General features: G+C 38.2%; 1 protein-coding gene across 2 annotated transcripts in view; it reads right to left on the reverse strand.

The window, feature by feature from the left end:
- clip1b (CAP-GLY domain containing linker protein 1b) overlaps window positions 1-17,408 on the reverse strand; it is a 67,992-nt gene continuing 50,584 nt past the window's right edge. For both annotated transcript variants that reach the window (XM_022206764.2, XM_022206763.2), the window contains 7 exons: window positions 12,957-13,002; window positions 12,546-12,589; window positions 8,550-8,655; window positions 8,301-8,466; window positions 8,161-8,213; window positions 6,674-6,780; window positions 1-5,247 (listed from right to left, as the gene is read on the reverse strand). In XM_022206764.2, the coding sequence (XP_022062456.1) occupies window positions 5,013-5,247; window positions 6,674-6,780; window positions 8,161-8,213; window positions 8,301-8,466; window positions 8,550-8,655; window positions 12,546-12,589; window positions 12,957-13,002 (757 nt within the window). In that variant the 3' untranslated portion in view covers window positions 1-5,012. The remainder of the gene's footprint in view (window positions 5,248-6,673; window positions 6,781-8,160; window positions 8,214-8,300; window positions 8,467-8,549; window positions 8,656-12,545; window positions 12,590-12,956; window positions 13,003-17,408) is intronic.

Genomic DNA, 17,408 nt, shown 5'->3' on the forward strand with positions numbered 1-17,408 from the left:
TGTTTTTCTTTCTAATTTTACTGCTCAGGAGTATACAGTACATAGAAAACAGTGACAGTTCACACCACATCCACATCTGTAGAACGGTCCTGAAACCACTGATACATGGTGCCTGAAATCATTACATATAAAACAACAATAATTAGACTCATCACTTATAAAGTACACAATGTTTTAAAGTCTATACAAACGGGCTGTTTTCCCCACTGGAGCAGAAACCTCCTCATACAACGCTATGAACAGGGCAGAAAAATAACATGTAGTACACATAAAAGCTATCTTTAGTTCATGGCACTGTGTACACGTCTGTCAGAAGGAGGCTTCTGATCAGTATTTACAGAGAAAGTGTCCCTTCCTGTGCTATCTGCACTGTTACACCACAAGATTCAATATGATCCAGAATTGTGCTTTAGAACAAGAGAAGTCAAATACACGTCACTAAACAGGGTTCTTTTAAAGAGCAGCTCGGCATTTTAGGAAAAACTTATTTGCTTTCTGGCATAAATTACTGACAATAACTTGATCTTCTTTCTTTATGTGGTGCAAAATCCACAGTATAAAAAGGACAATTTGCTGTTTCATGGAAGGCGATGTGCAGGGCAGAGCAGGCTGGCTGTTTCCAGTCTTTGTGCTGAGCTAAACTAACCATGTAGACTTACAGTTTCACTCATTTGTACTTTAAAAATGCATGAAAATACATCTCAGCGGACATTTAGCGCTACCACAAGCTTTTCTTTACTCAAAAGTGCTCTCATGATGTATTTTGAGCTTGCAGAGCCCAGAAGGACTTGAAAATCTACACACTACCATTCAAAGGTTTAAGGTCACCCAGGCAATTTCATGTTGTCCATGAAAACTCACATTTTTATTCATGTGCTAACAAAACTGCACAAGGGTTTTCTAATCATCAGTTAGCCTTTCAACACCATTAGCTAACACAATGTAGCATTAGAACACAGGAGTGATGGTTGCTGGAAATGTTCCCCTATACCCCTATGGTAATATTCCATTAAAAATCAGACGTTTCCAGCTAGAATAGTCATTTACCACATTAACAATGTCTAGACTGGATTTATGATTCATTAAATGTTATCTTCATTGAAAAACATGATGTTCTTTCCAAAATAAGGACATTTCTAAGTGACTGTAAACGTTTGAACGGGAGTGTAAATCAACAAATACAAATCTATTGTTGCTTCTATTTGAGTACATTTGTAGTTGAAATCAAAGATATCGATATTGATAAGAGAATTAAAATGAAATGTTAGCACTGACAGGCAGATAATGAAAATCCTAAAAGAAGAACACAATAAAAGCATACAGTTCAAATAAAAAAATAAATGTGGCATGTAATTTAATGTTGGTTATATTAATTTTGTTATATTATTATCGCTATATTATTTTTCTTATTTTCTTTGTTCTTATTTTGCCCAAGAGTATTGCATTTAAAGCCTCTGCTACATAATAACAGTTGGAATAATCTGTTCAGTGGACTACAGGAGGGATTTAATGTTCTCAGCAAGTGGGTTTAAAGTATGTGCATTTATCAGTATCGGCCTAAATGAGTTGGAAAATGCATCTGTGCTGCTAATTTTTAGAGATAAATTGTAACTTTCAATATGCTAATTTTATTCCTTAATTGTTTTCTTTAGTTTCCATTTTTGATTTGAAATCAGTTCATTTTTCAGCCCTTGTGCAAACACTTTGACTAAAATCTGCAAAGAAATCTGCTCCTTCTACCCCTCCAGAGTCTGTAGTTATTCCAGGTTTTCTCAAGACAATAACATTTCAGTAAGAGAGTCCAAAATCCACATTTAAACAGCAGGACAGATTGTGTTAATCATCTCATCTAACTGCCAAAAAGCAAATAGGCAAATTAACCAAAATGTCAAAGCTGAAGAACCTGCACCGTCCATCTTCATAAAATAACTTTTAAATAACTTTAGAAGCATAAAGTATATTTCTGAGTTCTGAATCGTTAAAGTGAACAGTGCAAAACTAAGTTAATCGAGGCTTCTATAGTTAAATCTGTGTTGTGTCATCTGTACAGACTACATACCTTTTATCAGTGCAAGCTTATTTCTCTGTAGAAAAATCACTGGCAAGTAGAAGATCAGACAATAAATAACAAAACTTTTTAGCAAATTCAACAAAACCTCAGTGACTTTCAGTGGCATCCTGTAAGGATATCAACCCACGGGAGGGAGATAAATGTTCATCCTGACTTTGGAAATAGCAGCTAAAGCCTATTTAGTGGACGTTCTGGAGATTTTGACTAAGCTGTCATCAATCAGTGGCCAAAGATTTATTTGCTATTTTTAATCCAGTACAAGTGAGCAGTCCTCAGCTGCTGAAGAAAAACGTATGATTTTGATCAAAAGCTCCAGAGCGTTACTAAATGGACCTGCCAGTAAAGTTGTTTTGTCAAGCAGAGAACCACTTTAGACAAATAATTAAGAAAATCCATCTTTATGTGAAGAATCTACACAGTGGCTCTTCTACTCAAGGCCCACTTTTAAGATTTTTATTCAGCCTTCATTTGCACCTCACCTTCATTCATTGTAGATTAATGCTGAATATTCACACTTTTTGTTTACAACATAGTTCCACATGTATTCTTTTATAGTTCTGATGTCTTCAGTATTAATCTACAATGTAGAAAACATTTAAATAAAAATCACTGAATGAGGAGGTGTGTCCAAACTTTTGACTGTTGGTGTATATTTTTGTCAATTTCCAAAGTTAAGATTGAACTTTTCTCATTTTTTTTACAATATTTCCCACTAGTTAACATTTAAATTACAATAGAATATTAAGGCCACTAAAAAGTTGTATTATTTTAAGATGAAATTTGTAACATTTATTAGAAAAATATGAAATACTACAAGAAATAAGTCCAAACAATAATCAATGATATAACTAGTTTTGAGAGTAAACGAGTGACGTATATCATGAAAACATTAAAAGGGAAAAAGTTGTAATATTATAATATAATACGAAGAGAGTAAAGCTGTCAGAATAAAATTTTACTATTTTGATTTTAAAAAAGTTCACAACTCAATGTTAAACAATAAAGTATTGATATTTCTCTGACAGAGCAGTATTATTGTGAGAATGAAGTTGTAATATTTAAGAAATGCATGATGCATAATTACCCCAACAAGGAACACGGCAGAGTAATGTGACGATCGGCGTACGTTTGTCTGTCTGTCTGCAACATTATTAAAAAACGGAACAACGGATTTGGATGAAATTTTCAGGGAAGGTCAAAAATGAAACAAGCACCAATTGATTAGATTTTGGCAGTGATGTGGCTTATAATTCGGATCCACGGATTTAGTAAATACTTGTACGTTATTGCGAGATAGTGGCACAGCGTCACTGTAACTATGACAACAAGAGAACACTACGTCAGCTGACTGCTGACAATCACATGACTGCAATCCTACCACAAATCGACCGCTGCAGACTTATTGGGACTTATCCATCAGAAATGACATGAGGAACAATTCCCACCACCCGCTTCATGTGATTCGATATCCGTACATGAGGTACACATGCATAACACATGCCTGTGTTCAGTGCAAGGTCATTTTGTTTGTGGGTACATCTATATTAAATGACCACTTTCTATAGTGCCGTGATTTCTGCCACAATTTTTTAAAATATTTTAACTGGCGGAAATTAAATAACGACTGAGAAGCTTTGGTGGAGTACTGCGCTCTCTGAGTACTTTTCTTGTTTTAAAATAGTAACAATTTTATGAAAATGAAAACATATTTGAAGTATAAATCATATAACAAGATTTTAGTATGTGACCTTGTAATACACAGGTCAGATGTTATTATCAGCTTTGGACATAAAAAGAGAAGTTTCACCAATAAGTCCCTAAATATCAGAGCTTTTAACGTTCTGAAATGAAACCAGTTAGACGCTGTATGAGGAATCTTTTGTTTGTATTGTCTTTGTCCTCAAAATATTACGACTTCTTTTGCTAAAAATTGAGTGACCATTTCTCTAAAGGTTACTACTTTTTAGCTCAGCCTGTGACAACTTTCACCTCAAAATATTACAACTTCTTTCCTCAAAATGCCATGAATTTTAGCTTTTTGTTTCAAATAAGTTTGTTTCCATAACATTTTAGTCAATATGTTGCAACTTGTTTTCTCAAAGTATTAAGACTTTTTATTCTCAAAATACAGCAACTTTTTCCCTAAAACATTAAGACTTTTTTAGCTAAATATTTAACGTCATTTTCTGCTCAAAATGTTACAACTTTTTTATTTTTGTTTAAAAATCTTAAGTCTTATGGCAACATTTCTCTTCAATATTGTGCCCTTGTCTTATAAAATTCTGACTTTACTCTGAAGGTTTCTATTTGTTTTCCTCGTAAATGCCCAAATACTCCTTTGTCAGTAGATGCACTGGAAGAGAGGCTTTTAAAAATATTACTAAACATAAAACATCAGTGTAATTTGGCAGTATCACTCTGTGATTGGTTTAAAGCCTTCCAGACTGAGGAAAGTGATGCAGAATAAAGGAGTGTTGAGGCTGATAGAGGTGCTTCATTTTCCCTTCAGCTTGAACTGTGCTTTGCTCGGTTGCATCACTGTGTTGCCAATCAACAAATAAAGCATAAAAAACAACAGATGTGAAATGTCACCGCTAGCTATTTAAGAAAGAAACAGAAACGCAAAAAACACATTAGAAATGATGAGTGCAGAGGACGGATTCCTTTTGTTATAAACATCAATATTGCACCAAAGCAGCATATTTGGACGAGCATTCTGCATTAGAGTCAGAACAGTACATCTTCCAAGGAGAGGATTTAGATCAAGACTGTAGCTACTAGTGTTATGCATAAATACAGTATAAAAATACATTATGGAAAATCTGCAGGGGCTTTAGTTGGGCATATTGGGTTGTGGGAAATGTAGTGGGAGAGGAGAAGGAGTTTGAAGGGAGGAGGAAAGAGGTAAGAGGAGAGGAAGGGGCTGAGATGCTCAGCACCTCTAGAAGGTCTGATCATCGTTGCAGGACTCGGTGGCATGTCCGAAGGCCTCGCAGATGTCGCAGTAGGGCCTCTCATCGGCCGGGTTGCCGTGGTAGGTGGTGTGAGGTACGGAGTCAGGGCTCTGAGCCTGAGTAGGACAGTCCTCAGTGTCATGGAGGTCGAAGCAGTCGCAGATGTCACAGAACAGACGAGGGGTCGCCTTCTTTTCACGCTTCGACACACCTTCATCAAAACTACAGGACGGAGACAATTGAAAGTGTATTACAATGAGTGTTGGCTAAAGAGACAGATGATGATCTGTATTTTTCTGGACCTGTAGTCCACAAATCTTTTGAAAAGATACAAACCAAAAGTGTTTCCTGTTCCCTAACCAATTTACATGCTCAACATGACTCATACCAGAAGCCACATTTAACCTCAGAGTAAATTTTGATTTGACCAGTGGGTCTCTTCTGTCTGGAAATTACATTAACAAGTGGCAAAAGACAGGAAGAAAGTCTGTTAGAGATGTTAATAATGGGCCTGCACAGTGGAGTAGTGGTTAGCACTTTCGTCCTGCAGCTAGAAGATCCCCAGTTCACCTCCTGGCCTGGACCTGGGATCTTTCTGCATGGAGTTTGCATGTTCTCCCTGTGCATGCGTGGGTTTTCTTCAGGTTCTCCAGCTTCCTTCCACAGTCTAAAAACATGCTCAGGCTAATTGGTGATTCTAAATTGCCCGTATGTGTGAATGTGAGTATGATTGTTTGCCTGTATATGTAGCCCTGTGACAGACTGGTGACCTGTCCAGGGTGTCCCCTTCCTTCACCTTAAGTCAGCTGGGACAGACTCCAGCCCCCCGTGGCCCTAATGAGGATTAAGCGGTGTATAGAGAATGGATGGATCACTGTTAATAATGCATTTGAACCTTAAACTTCTATGTTTTTTGATTATATTTGTATGATTAATGAAACACCCAGTGGGCTGTACCACAAAGCAAGTTCAACATATCTAGCCTTTCTTTGTGTCAGCTAGCTGTTGTAAGGCTGCTGATGTGTCACTTTTCTCCTTATGAAAGGAACACCAACAATCATCTGTTCAATGAAAATTTAGTCTGATGAAAGCAAACCAACCCACATATTGATCAACTCACCAACATGATTCTGGCCTGACAAAGGCAGCATCTTAAAAATTTCATCCTGTAGGTAAACAACGCATCCACCCCAATCAGATATTATTATCATTATATGCTGCATCAGACCAGTCAGTGAACGAGATGACTCAACAGCTCTCAGCCCTGCGTGGCCTACTTCTCACCTTGAATTTATTCTGAAAGAAGTTTTGATGGATAATCTGAGGGATGACATTTGATGTTTCCAAAACAGAAGGAGAAAACATAAACAGTGACACACAAATGTCAAAGTGTGGAGAGACGCTAAGGGCTGGTTTTCATCAGCCCACAGTCTAAAACCTGAAAAAATTTAATTTACAAGAATATAATAAAACTTAAAAAAGCTGTCAAAGTTCAGATGATGGAAACAGGAACTGTTTTGATTTTTTTTTCAATATACATGTTAAAATAATCACCAAAACGGCTGCTGATCAAATGGAGTTGTTTGAGCTCCTCTTGTGAAGCTGCAGTTTTCAGTCATTTTCATTTTTATTTACATTTATTTCTTACCCATCAGTGTTGCCATTGAACTCAGCTAGAGCGAGCTTCTTCAGTTTGACTTTCAGCTCCTCGTTCTTCCGCTGCAGGTCCACAATTACACTGTTCAAGAAGTTGATCTGAGGGAGACAAACAAACATCACCACCTGAACAGTGCTGCATTTTACATGGCACAAGCAGGAACTGAAAACTAAGGATGTCCTGATCTGATCTCAGAGGTTGGGGTAGGGGCCGGTCGAGGCATTTTTTAATTCATCAGTGTTAGCACAAACCTAAGCCTGATCCTTTGTTTTTCTGCTATCACACCGGTATTGTAAAGAGAATGCAGAAGTTGCAGCAGGATGCCAGGGAGACAAATTTTGAAAAGCTTTCAAGATCAATAATCAGAAGTGGTTTCAATCAAAAACACAAACTGAACAAATTGGACATTTGTTCTGTGTTGGAATGAAGTTCTCATCAGAGGACATCAAGCGTCACAAAAGTCTCTGTCATGGTGCTCATTGCTAGCTAAACTCCCAAAATGCTCTCTTCTTGCCAACATAGATCTGGATGCAGTGATGCCTCCTCAGGTTGCTATGGCATTAAACAATAAGAGGCTCCACCTGGTGGAACAACGAGCTGCTACAGCTAATCTACAACACATTTTCACACATGCATGCAGAGAATACAGGTTTTAACTGTCTTTTGGAGCTTGTGGAGCCACAGTTCACCCCACCATCCACACTACATTGCAGACAGTGTTTAACAACATACCTACATACATCAATCAGCCACAACATTATGACCACTGACAGGTGAGAGTGACAGGTGAGAGTGAATAACATCAGTGATCTTGTTATAATGAGTCAGAGTGCTGACATTCATGTGGATGTTTGATATGTACACCCACCTAAACATTGCAGGTCAACCAACCCCCCACTCCTCATGGCAACAGCAGGCCTTGATGCACCCCGACACACCACAAAAACTGCTTGGGAGTGGCCCAGGGAACAACAGAGCTAAGGTGTTCACTCGGGTTCCACACTCCTCAGATCCAGATCTTTTGAGCATCTGTGGGATGCGCCAGGTTAAGCCTGATCTAGGCAGGTAGCACCCTGAAACCCACAGGACCCACAGAATTTACTGCCACCACCTTGGTGACACAGGACATCCCCAGAGGTCCTGTGTCCATGCCCCACTGGGTCAGAGGAGTTTTAGCAGCATAAAGTGGACCAACACAATATTAGGTAGGTGGTCGTACTGTCATGCCTGATCGGTGTACATTCAGTCACAATCTAGATGCAGAAATGCATTTTCTTTATGTGTTGGAGAGCTATTCAGTTGTAAAATATATGCTTTGCATTGATTTCAAGAATCTTTATGTAGTTCAAGTATGTGTAAAATCATGGAAAATGCTGTCAGATTGGGGCTCAGATCAGATTGGGAGCAAAAAAACATCCGTACACATCCCTACCAAAAACCCTTGAAGGCAGTGTAAAAGGCATTTACGGATGTCTCACCTGTCCCTCAGCAAACTCCTTCTCTTCCCTCAGCTGCTCCAGAGCTGCTTCGCCTGTGGAAGAGCACCGAGGTTCAGAAAACACGTCAACAAACACAAGTTTCATCTCAGATGCAGAACTAATGGGAAATATCTCCTCACCTGAGGGTGGAGCTTCTCTGTCTTCTCCCTCTGAGGCCTGTGTTCCCATGAGACTTTGCTCTAAACTGTGAACTCGGCTTTGCAGCTGGGCTTTGTCTCTCTCCAGTGTCTCTACGGCCGACTGCAGGGTCTTGGCCATGGCATTTTCTCCTCGCAGCACTGCGATCTGCAGTGACACAGCAAACAGATAAACATTTTACAAACCTGAGATTACACTGGATCAATATAGAGTAGGTCATGCTTTAGTACCTCATTCCTCAGTGTTTCCAGCTCCCGGTCTTTGTCGGAGATTAAGGCTCCAGTAGATTTCTGGAAGTTGACATCTCCCTCTGTTTCCTGATTAGAGACGGTTTCTCTGCAGGAGATTTAGTGAATATAAAAATGATGAAACTGAACCTGAGTAACCCAAAAGTGTAGGATGAATGAAATCACAGACAGACAGAGAACCAGACAGGCAGACATCGCTGATTCTTTTTTGTTGCTTTTCCTTTGTTAATTTGCTTTCTAAAATGTCTCTCAACAGTGTTCTCTGACTGTCCAATTGCCAAAATTCAGATACAAGAAGAGATGCACGTATAGAAATGCTGATGGATTTTTCCAGGTCACCTTCAATAATTACCGGAGACTCCGTGATATTTTAAGCTTTGTGTGTTTCGGGACAGTTTTGGCCCTCTAAAGGACTATTAAAGTGACTGTACTTGATTTTATGGACTAAAAAAACCCCTGTGTTGTGCTGTAGAAGGACTCTACTATGTGCTTAAAAACCTGACATTTCATTACTTTTTTCTGCATGTTTTGAATTATTAAAGACTGTGTAAAATAAATTGTTTGTATTTAAGCAGAATATTAAGAAAAAATATAAATTCAGCACTTCTTGGCACGACTGAGATACCATTAGTGAGTCAAAATGTCAAACAAAGACTTTTCGGCTGAACTGCAGGTAGTGTTTACACAGAGCAGGTATTAGACAAGCACACAAATGATAACTGTATGTAGTAAAATGTAATTTGGTGACATGTTTGTGCTCCAATGCACTGTGCTGATGACAGCTCAGTTATTACATAGTTTATTTTTTTGCCACAATGGCACAATTTCCCCTCTCCACTTGCTCTACCAGGCTCCCCACTTCTTCATTTTCCGAAAAAAGGGATCTGAGTTAAAGGGTTTTGGCACAGTTTAGGAAATTCAGCTCATCACAGATGGTGCTTGACATGTTTACATAATAGCACTTTCAGGGAGAGTTACAGGAGTAGTACAGCATTGAGAGCTTTGAGGCACAAAGAGGTGATGCAGAACTTAGCTCCCTATTTTTCATATTTTCATAACTTTGTAAGATTGAATGTCTCACTCTACTTCATATTATCAGGATAAGAAGTTCTTTTGACACCAGTAAGTTTGTCCTCTTGGCCTGCAGTAACAGCTAGCTAAATATCTAGCTTCTGCTCCTGAGAAAAACATTAGCATGGATTAGCATCCCTGTTACTGTGATTAGAGTAGGGTTACAAATAACAAATAAAAATGGTAGCATTGATGTGTAAGCTGAGCAAATCAAGCTTTGATAGTTTATTAGCTATTATTGATGAGTATGGAGAAGAAAACTGTAAAAAGAGAACTTTTTTTCCAGATATTTCGAACCCCAAATGTCCTCCAATTCTGGAATAACCCATATATCTATTCTATAATAGATATATAAATTAACACTCCACCTAATATAGCATCAGTTTGAAAGCAAAAACACAATTTTTTTTACATATATAATTGTAAATAAATTCAGGTGGAGGAATTAAACCAGTTATGGTTTTTGACTTTCATAGGGCCAGATTGTTAAGTTTTTGATGGCACCTTGTATGTATCCCACCACCTACATGCTTGTATCTTGCAGGAGATACAAACAAGACTCTAAATAAAACATGACTCTGTTACACTACTAGTAGTCCAAAACGCCACAGGATACCTTGATCCTAAAGTTTGCTCAAGTTACAGCATCAATACAGTTTTAACACATAAACCAAGTAAGACAATAAGAAGCAAGAAAATGCCTCCAAAATCAACCATAACAGACCACAGCTGACAACAACTTCTCTGCTACAGACATCTTAAAGAGTCAAAGTGAAGTGAAGCAGTCTGTTTCACTGCAACACACCTCCCATCTTTCCTAATGTTCACTTGAAATTTTTCTCTCCCTCCACATCTATTATTTCTGCTCTAATTGAACAACCTCTTCGTTTCCTTCCAGCCGACACCACACAGCTGCCAGCTCATTTCTCATCCTTCTGCCTACACTCCTGTCGTTCTGATCTTACACCACATACTTTGATACATGGCTGTCATCCTGTTTCAGTCATCCGTCACACCCTCTTTATTGAACATTCAACTTCAGTCACTGTTCTGTGCAGACACCTAGGTGTTTTAATCTTCTCATTATTGAGAGTGAAGTTTCTGTTTCTGGCGTGTACAAGTACAGAAGAGTTATATTCACGGCTTCTTTTGTTTCCAGACTTAGAAAGACCTTAAAATAAGACCAAGAGCGCGATGAATAGATGTAAAAGCAAAAAACAGATTTAGAAATGCAATGGCCATCTTCAACACAGTGCACACCTGGCTGTTTTGCAGAGAAAACTGATCTGATCAACATTAGCCAGGCGAGCTAACACGGGCTAGCTAGCTTCGTTGGAGAACCGCGGGGAGGGGATAGAGGAAGGAGGACTTGGGGCAGGCCGCTCCAGCCTTTTTTTTTTCGTCTGCAACTAATTATTTTATTAACCCTATGAGCGCTGGAATACTTCCAAGGTGCTGGAAAGGAGGTGCTACCTTCACTTTTAACATCTTACTGGTCATTGTAAGGACTACTTATACATGCAGTATCTTGCTTTTTCAAGGGGTGTCAAACATAAGGCCCGTCAGAGGGTCCAATCTGGTGCTCAGGATGACTTTGCAAAGTGTAAAAATTACAGAGGTGAAAATGAATACTTACTGTGAAAATATTTAAAGACATGGAACATTGTGCAATATAATGTCAGTCAGCAGCTTCAGTTTGACCGAGTTTGATTGGGGGAACCCTATTGTTGATAATAGGGATAATAGGCATAATATTGTTGAAATTTCATTTATTTTGCTACAGAAATTTCAGGTTGTTCGTAATATTCTGGAAAAAGAAAGTTCATTAAATGTGAACAAAGTCAGAATGTCATTTTTTCACTAAAACAAAGGGAAATATTTGGAGTTGTGGTTATTTATAGGTTACTACGTTATGATTTCATTGGTTCTGGCCCACTTGAGATCAAATTGGGCTGAATGTGGCCCCTGAACTAAAATGACTTTGACACCCCTGATCTAGATCCAGAACTTCCATCATTTTATATGATAACACTAAAGATTTCTTGTGTTATTATGAAATTGTTTTTTGTATGGTAACTGGCAACATCAGAACCATGATGGTAGGATACTATAAAAAAAAAAAGAGAGCTTAGTGCTTAACAAGAATATTCATTATATTATTCACTGAAATGTACACATACAGTAATCTACTTGAAGAGGTAGAAAACTAGGCAAATGTTTAAGAAAATGGCTCTGTTCAAAAGTAATGAAAGCTCATTTTGTATTTTAGAACAGTCGCAAGCACTCCATTAGGCCACTAGTCAGTTGACAGCAAGTCAATTGGTTACTCTTTCAGTAATTAAACAATGGTTTGGTGGTCATTTTTTAAGGAATAAAAGCTATATTTTTCTGTTTCCAGTTTGTCATAAGTGAATATTTGTACAGTTTGTTAGTTTTTCAATAAATCAACAAAAATCTGCTAAATAAAGCTGACAATCAAAAGATTCCTCTCTGACAATTAAAATGAAAATAATCATTAGCTGCTGCCCTATATAAGTGTATATACACAAGGTATGGACGCTTTGTCAGCTTTTGAGACAAACATCAGCAAACACTAAACCAACGTCCTTAAATCTGCACATTCAACATCACAGTGTGTATGAGCACACTGTGATGAGCACAGGTTACAAAGGCTAAGTAAGGGGTTAAAATAAAGTCCAAAACTGGAGAAAAGTTACAAAATGTCCTCACACACAAAGTAGATTCTAATGTAGACATGGTAACCATGGTTATGATGCAACAGCAATCTAATCACAAATTTTTTGAAATATTTTTAAAAGGCCAACAAATAATATTTTTGAAGTGCCTGCAACTAAAGTTAGATTTTCAAAGTGTGATATAAATGCAGAGAATCAACAGACGTCTTACCTGCTCTTCATGTCTGCCTGCTGACTGTCTCGGTCGTCATTATGCTGAGAGGCAAACACACACAAACACAGAGAATTTAAATAGAACCTAAAGCCATCTGAGCTTAAAGAGTTTACTCTCCGCAGGAGGGCAAACTCACAACGCCAAATCCTATCTCTAGAAATCATCGATTCTGGACTAACAACAACTGTATCTCGAACAGGATAAAGGAAATCCTTTCCATAATATGAACTGTGATTGTGTCTCTACGTGTAGCTCTGTGATAGTCTAGTGACCTGTACAGGATGCCCCCACCTCCACCCTAAGTCAGCTGGGATAGATTCTAGCCCCACATGACCCTAATGAGGATTAAGTGGTGTATAGATAATGGATGGATGGATTTCCATAATATGAAATGATAAAGGCCAGTACCTCATCAAGATGTTGTGACTTCTGGGAGGCCAGCTTCAGCTCCTCACTGAGAATGAAAACAGAGAAAAAGGAGATGACATATATAAGGATTGAGCTGAAGGCCGTACAGTCAGATATTTGTGTCTCGATGACTGCTCTTTGTTTAAATCTGGTGGTGACAGATGTTCACATCTGTTAGCATCACTGAGACACACACGCTTGCACAGAGTATGTACAATAAACATCAAGCTACATTTTTGCTGTGGTTCTTTTTGTGCACTGATACGTGATCCAAATGCAATGTGTGTATATATATCAATGCTTATGCCTTATTTATTTAGTCAGCAATTGTAAAAACCTTCCAACAGTTGTTGAACTAATCATGTGTGATAGCAGTTCAATTGAAAAAATTATTAAATCTAAGCTTAAATCCTGATATTTCATTAAAATCGCTTTAGTCTACAGACGTCATTAAAAAAACACAGTAAAATTTCTGCACTTTTCTGTACAACTGAGAAGCCATGAGTGAGTCAACTGTGACCAAAAGCTGTGATTAAAATTAAGAGAGTTTCCAGGTGAACTGCAGGCAGTGTTTCCACAGAGCAAACAGGAGACGACAAGAAAGACTGAGAGGAAAATAAAACACACTGCAGCAATTAGAGAAATGCAGCATGGCTCAAAAACGGTACTTAAAGGAACAAGTTGTTGGAAGATACATTTATGGTGAAATATCTTCCATGAGCTGATGAGCAAATGCTGAGTTTGTATATTGCAATAAAATAGCTGCAGCACATGGGGCCACTATTTCTTCTCAGTACTGGGAGCAACTGTGGCCACTGGGAAAATGCTGGACATGCTGATCCTATTTTAAAAACACTTGTAAAATAATTCAAAAATAGAAAATTCAACTTGGCCTGAAAAGGTGGTGATGAGTGCTGGTATCCTATCTCCCGAAGGCTGCTGTATGATCATCCAGCATGTGTGTTTTCTATTTTATGGATTTTAGATATAGTGGTCTATATGTTCTGCCTTTTTCCTTTTAAGTTCCCAAGGAGTTGGATTAGCCAGCCAATTGAATGGTATGATGTTAAAGCCAATGCAAATGTACTTTATAGTTACTAGATGCTGGTTCCAACTGATTGAAATTCAAAGAGAATCCGCTTTTCTACAACATTACTGTAAAATACTTTTTCAACAAATCATTACAGTCTCAACATAAACTGTATATAAAGCATAGATGTAGCTGCAGCCAATTACTTTGAGAGCTACAGTTTTGAAACCTCAAGTTTCGAATTTAGCCATCTTGGACTTTTGAAACCAAACAAAACCTTCCCTAAAACAGACCTTGCTTTGTTGTCTGTTTTCCTACAATGGGGACCGTAATTTACCATGCTTTACTGAAGGAAATTTGAAATTAGCGATTGAGGTTATAAACTCATTACGAAAATGTTTACCGAGGTAACAGATCAAGTAAGAAACAGGGTCGTTTTCTGATAGAATTTTGTACAAACAGACTTGTTTTTGCCACTAGAGGAGTCGCCCTCTGTTGGCTGTTAGACAGAATGCAGGTTTAAGACACTTCTGCATTCTCATCATTTTTCAGACCCGAAGGCTTCGTCCATCATTTATATACAGTCTATAGATTTCCGTTACTAAATTTAGGCCACCTAATACAAACTTCATTTTTAACATTGCATGTGAGGACTGACTCTGGAGCACACAGAAAATGTATGCCTTTTTTTTAAAAGATTCAACAACAACAAAATTTCTGACAGGACACTTGAACTATAAACAAGGTCAATCGCTGCTCGTAATGCAATATGTTAAAGCATAAAGTATGACTGTCCCGATCCTGATTGAGCCAATCAGGGAAACTTCTAACTGATCAGTGGACCAGCAGAGAAAACAGCAAGTACCAGAGACATTTACTTTTACACTACCATTCAAAAATAAGAACAATTCTAAATGGCCTCAAACTTTTGAACGGTAGTGTATCTGTACAAAAACCACAACTAAAGCCTGAGACAAAAGGGTTGAAAGCTGCATTGGTTTCCACAAGAAGTGACTCATATAACTAAAAACAAAAACTTCATAAAGAAAATGATCAAAATCAATTAAAAGATGCTATAATCACACAGAAATTCTGCACAACTTATTTTTTGTATTATTCTTGACATTTAATTCAGCATGGGCTTTAAAAAAAGCAGTCAAATGTTCAAAGACTTTGGACTAAAAGCATCCTGAGTTGAGTGAAGACCAACACTAATGAGTAAATATACAGTGCTGAAATGCAATGATTTCTAATCTGCAGACTAATTCTCATTATCCAGGAAACCATCTGTTGGCCCATCTCTGCTGCTACACCCTCTCATTTTAAACATCTTAAAGGATTTGCTGTGTTTTTTTATACAGTAATGATATCCGAGACAATGTGTACCGCAGTGACTGTAAACAGCATCAGACATGCTAAAGCTGATACTGTAATCTGTGCAATGGATCAAATGTGGACCCAGACACAGCTAAATAAATGGTCCTGTCTGGGAGTTTATGAATCTGGATATTCTTGGATGCTGGAACTAAATGATTTCCTGGAGAACTTGAGTTTAGCCCCATGTGGGTCATTCATAGGATTTGTGTCAAATGAAGAACTCTGAGCGCTATGTGTGACTAATAGCCGGGTCTGAGCACCATCTGGGGGAAATATTTAGCGGCCTGCTGTATAATTACATCCACCAAGCTTTTAAAACGTACTGCACTCTGACACAATAAGAGCTGGCTAGCAGAAAGAAGAACAGGACTGGCTAACAGAAAGAAGAACAGGACTATTAGAAATCCAGGCTATTGATATATTCATCACTGTTTTTGTTGGTACACAGATTCACATGGATAAATGCTCTGTTGCAGTAGAGCCAAAGATGTAGCAGAGAGAACCAGGTGGGATCAGCTTCTCCAATCTTACTCATGAAATAGTTTGATACATTATGTATAATTTAATGCTGCTGGTTTAAAACTGTGGGCCTGGGATCTTTCTGCATGGAGTTTGCATGTTCTCCCTGTGCATGCGTGGGTTTTCTCCGGGCACTCCGGCTTCCTCCCACAGTCCAAAAATATGCTGAGGTTAATTGATGACCCTAAATTGTCCGTAGGTGTGAATGTGAGTGTGATTGTTTGTCTGTATATGTAGTCCTGTGACAGACGGGCGACCTGTCCAGGGTGTCCCCTGCCTTCGCCCGAGTCAGCTGAGATAGGCTCCAGCACCCCCTGCGATCCTAGTGAGGATAAAGCGGTGTATAGAGAATGGATGGATGGATGGCTTAAAACTGAAGAGAAACAGGGTGGTTTTCTGATAGAATTTTGTATAAACAGACATGGTTTTGCAACTAGAGGAGTCGCCCTCTGCTGGCTGTTAGACAGAATGCAGGTTTAAGAAACTTCTGCATTCACATCATTTTTCAGACCCGAAGGCTTCGTCCATCATTTATATATAGTCTATAGATTTCCGTTGCTAAATTTAGGCCACCTAAAATAAACTCCATTTTTAACATTGCATGTGAGGACTGACTCTGGAGCACACAGAAAATATATGCTTTTTCTTTTTCAAAGATTCAACAACAACAAAACTTCTGACAGGGCACTTGAACTTTAAACAAGGTGCAATATGTTAAAGCATAAAGTATGACTGTCCCGATCCTGATTGAGCCAATCAGGGAAATTTTTAACTGATCAGTAGACCAGCAGAGAAAACAGCAAGTACCAGAGACATTTACTTTTACACTACCATTCAAATGTTTGGGATCACCCAGACAATTTCACGCTTTCCATGAAAACTCATACTTTTATTCATGTGCTAACATAACTGCACAAGGGTTTCTTTAATCATCAATTAGCCTTTCAACACCATTAGCTAATGCATTGTACCATTAGAACACAGGAGTGACTGTAGGTTTGTGCTGCAAGTATCTTCAGTTTCTGCCCCCATAAACACAAAACTAAATCTTAACGCTGCTCTAATCTTGTTTAATTTCAGCAACACTGGATGCATTTCCATTAAATTTTGTACAAACTTTTAGGGTCACCCTGTGGACTCTGATGATTGGATAACTCTTCCTCTCACATCCTCACAAGACTTATTTCTGTGCTTGAGCCCTCTGAATCACAAAACATAACAGCAGGTATAAAAGGCCTGTTTTCTTTTTTAAAAAGTAAATTAAATTTAAAAAAAAAAAATCGCTAAATTCTATCACTTATCGGTGCAAAGAATGCACCATCAGCTGCATATCTCTCCAAAATAACAACATGTTGACTGAAGTCAAAGAAGAGTCACATGGCATGTTAAACATGTCCTTTTATGTGAAGAAGGCCTATTAAACAAAGGAAGGCTGATAACCACTGTTGTTATTCCCTATAGGTTTTGTTGAGCCAGAGAGCCTGGTTATGTCAAATTTGCTTCATAGTACACCTCTCGGGTCCATT

Source organism: Acanthochromis polyacanthus, chromosome 18 (genome assembly GCF_021347895.1).
Source record: "Acanthochromis polyacanthus isolate Apoly-LR-REF ecotype Palm Island chromosome 18, KAUST_Apoly_ChrSc, whole genome shotgun sequence".
NCBI classification, from domain to species: domain Eukaryota; kingdom Metazoa; phylum Chordata; class Actinopteri; family Pomacentridae; genus Acanthochromis; species Acanthochromis polyacanthus.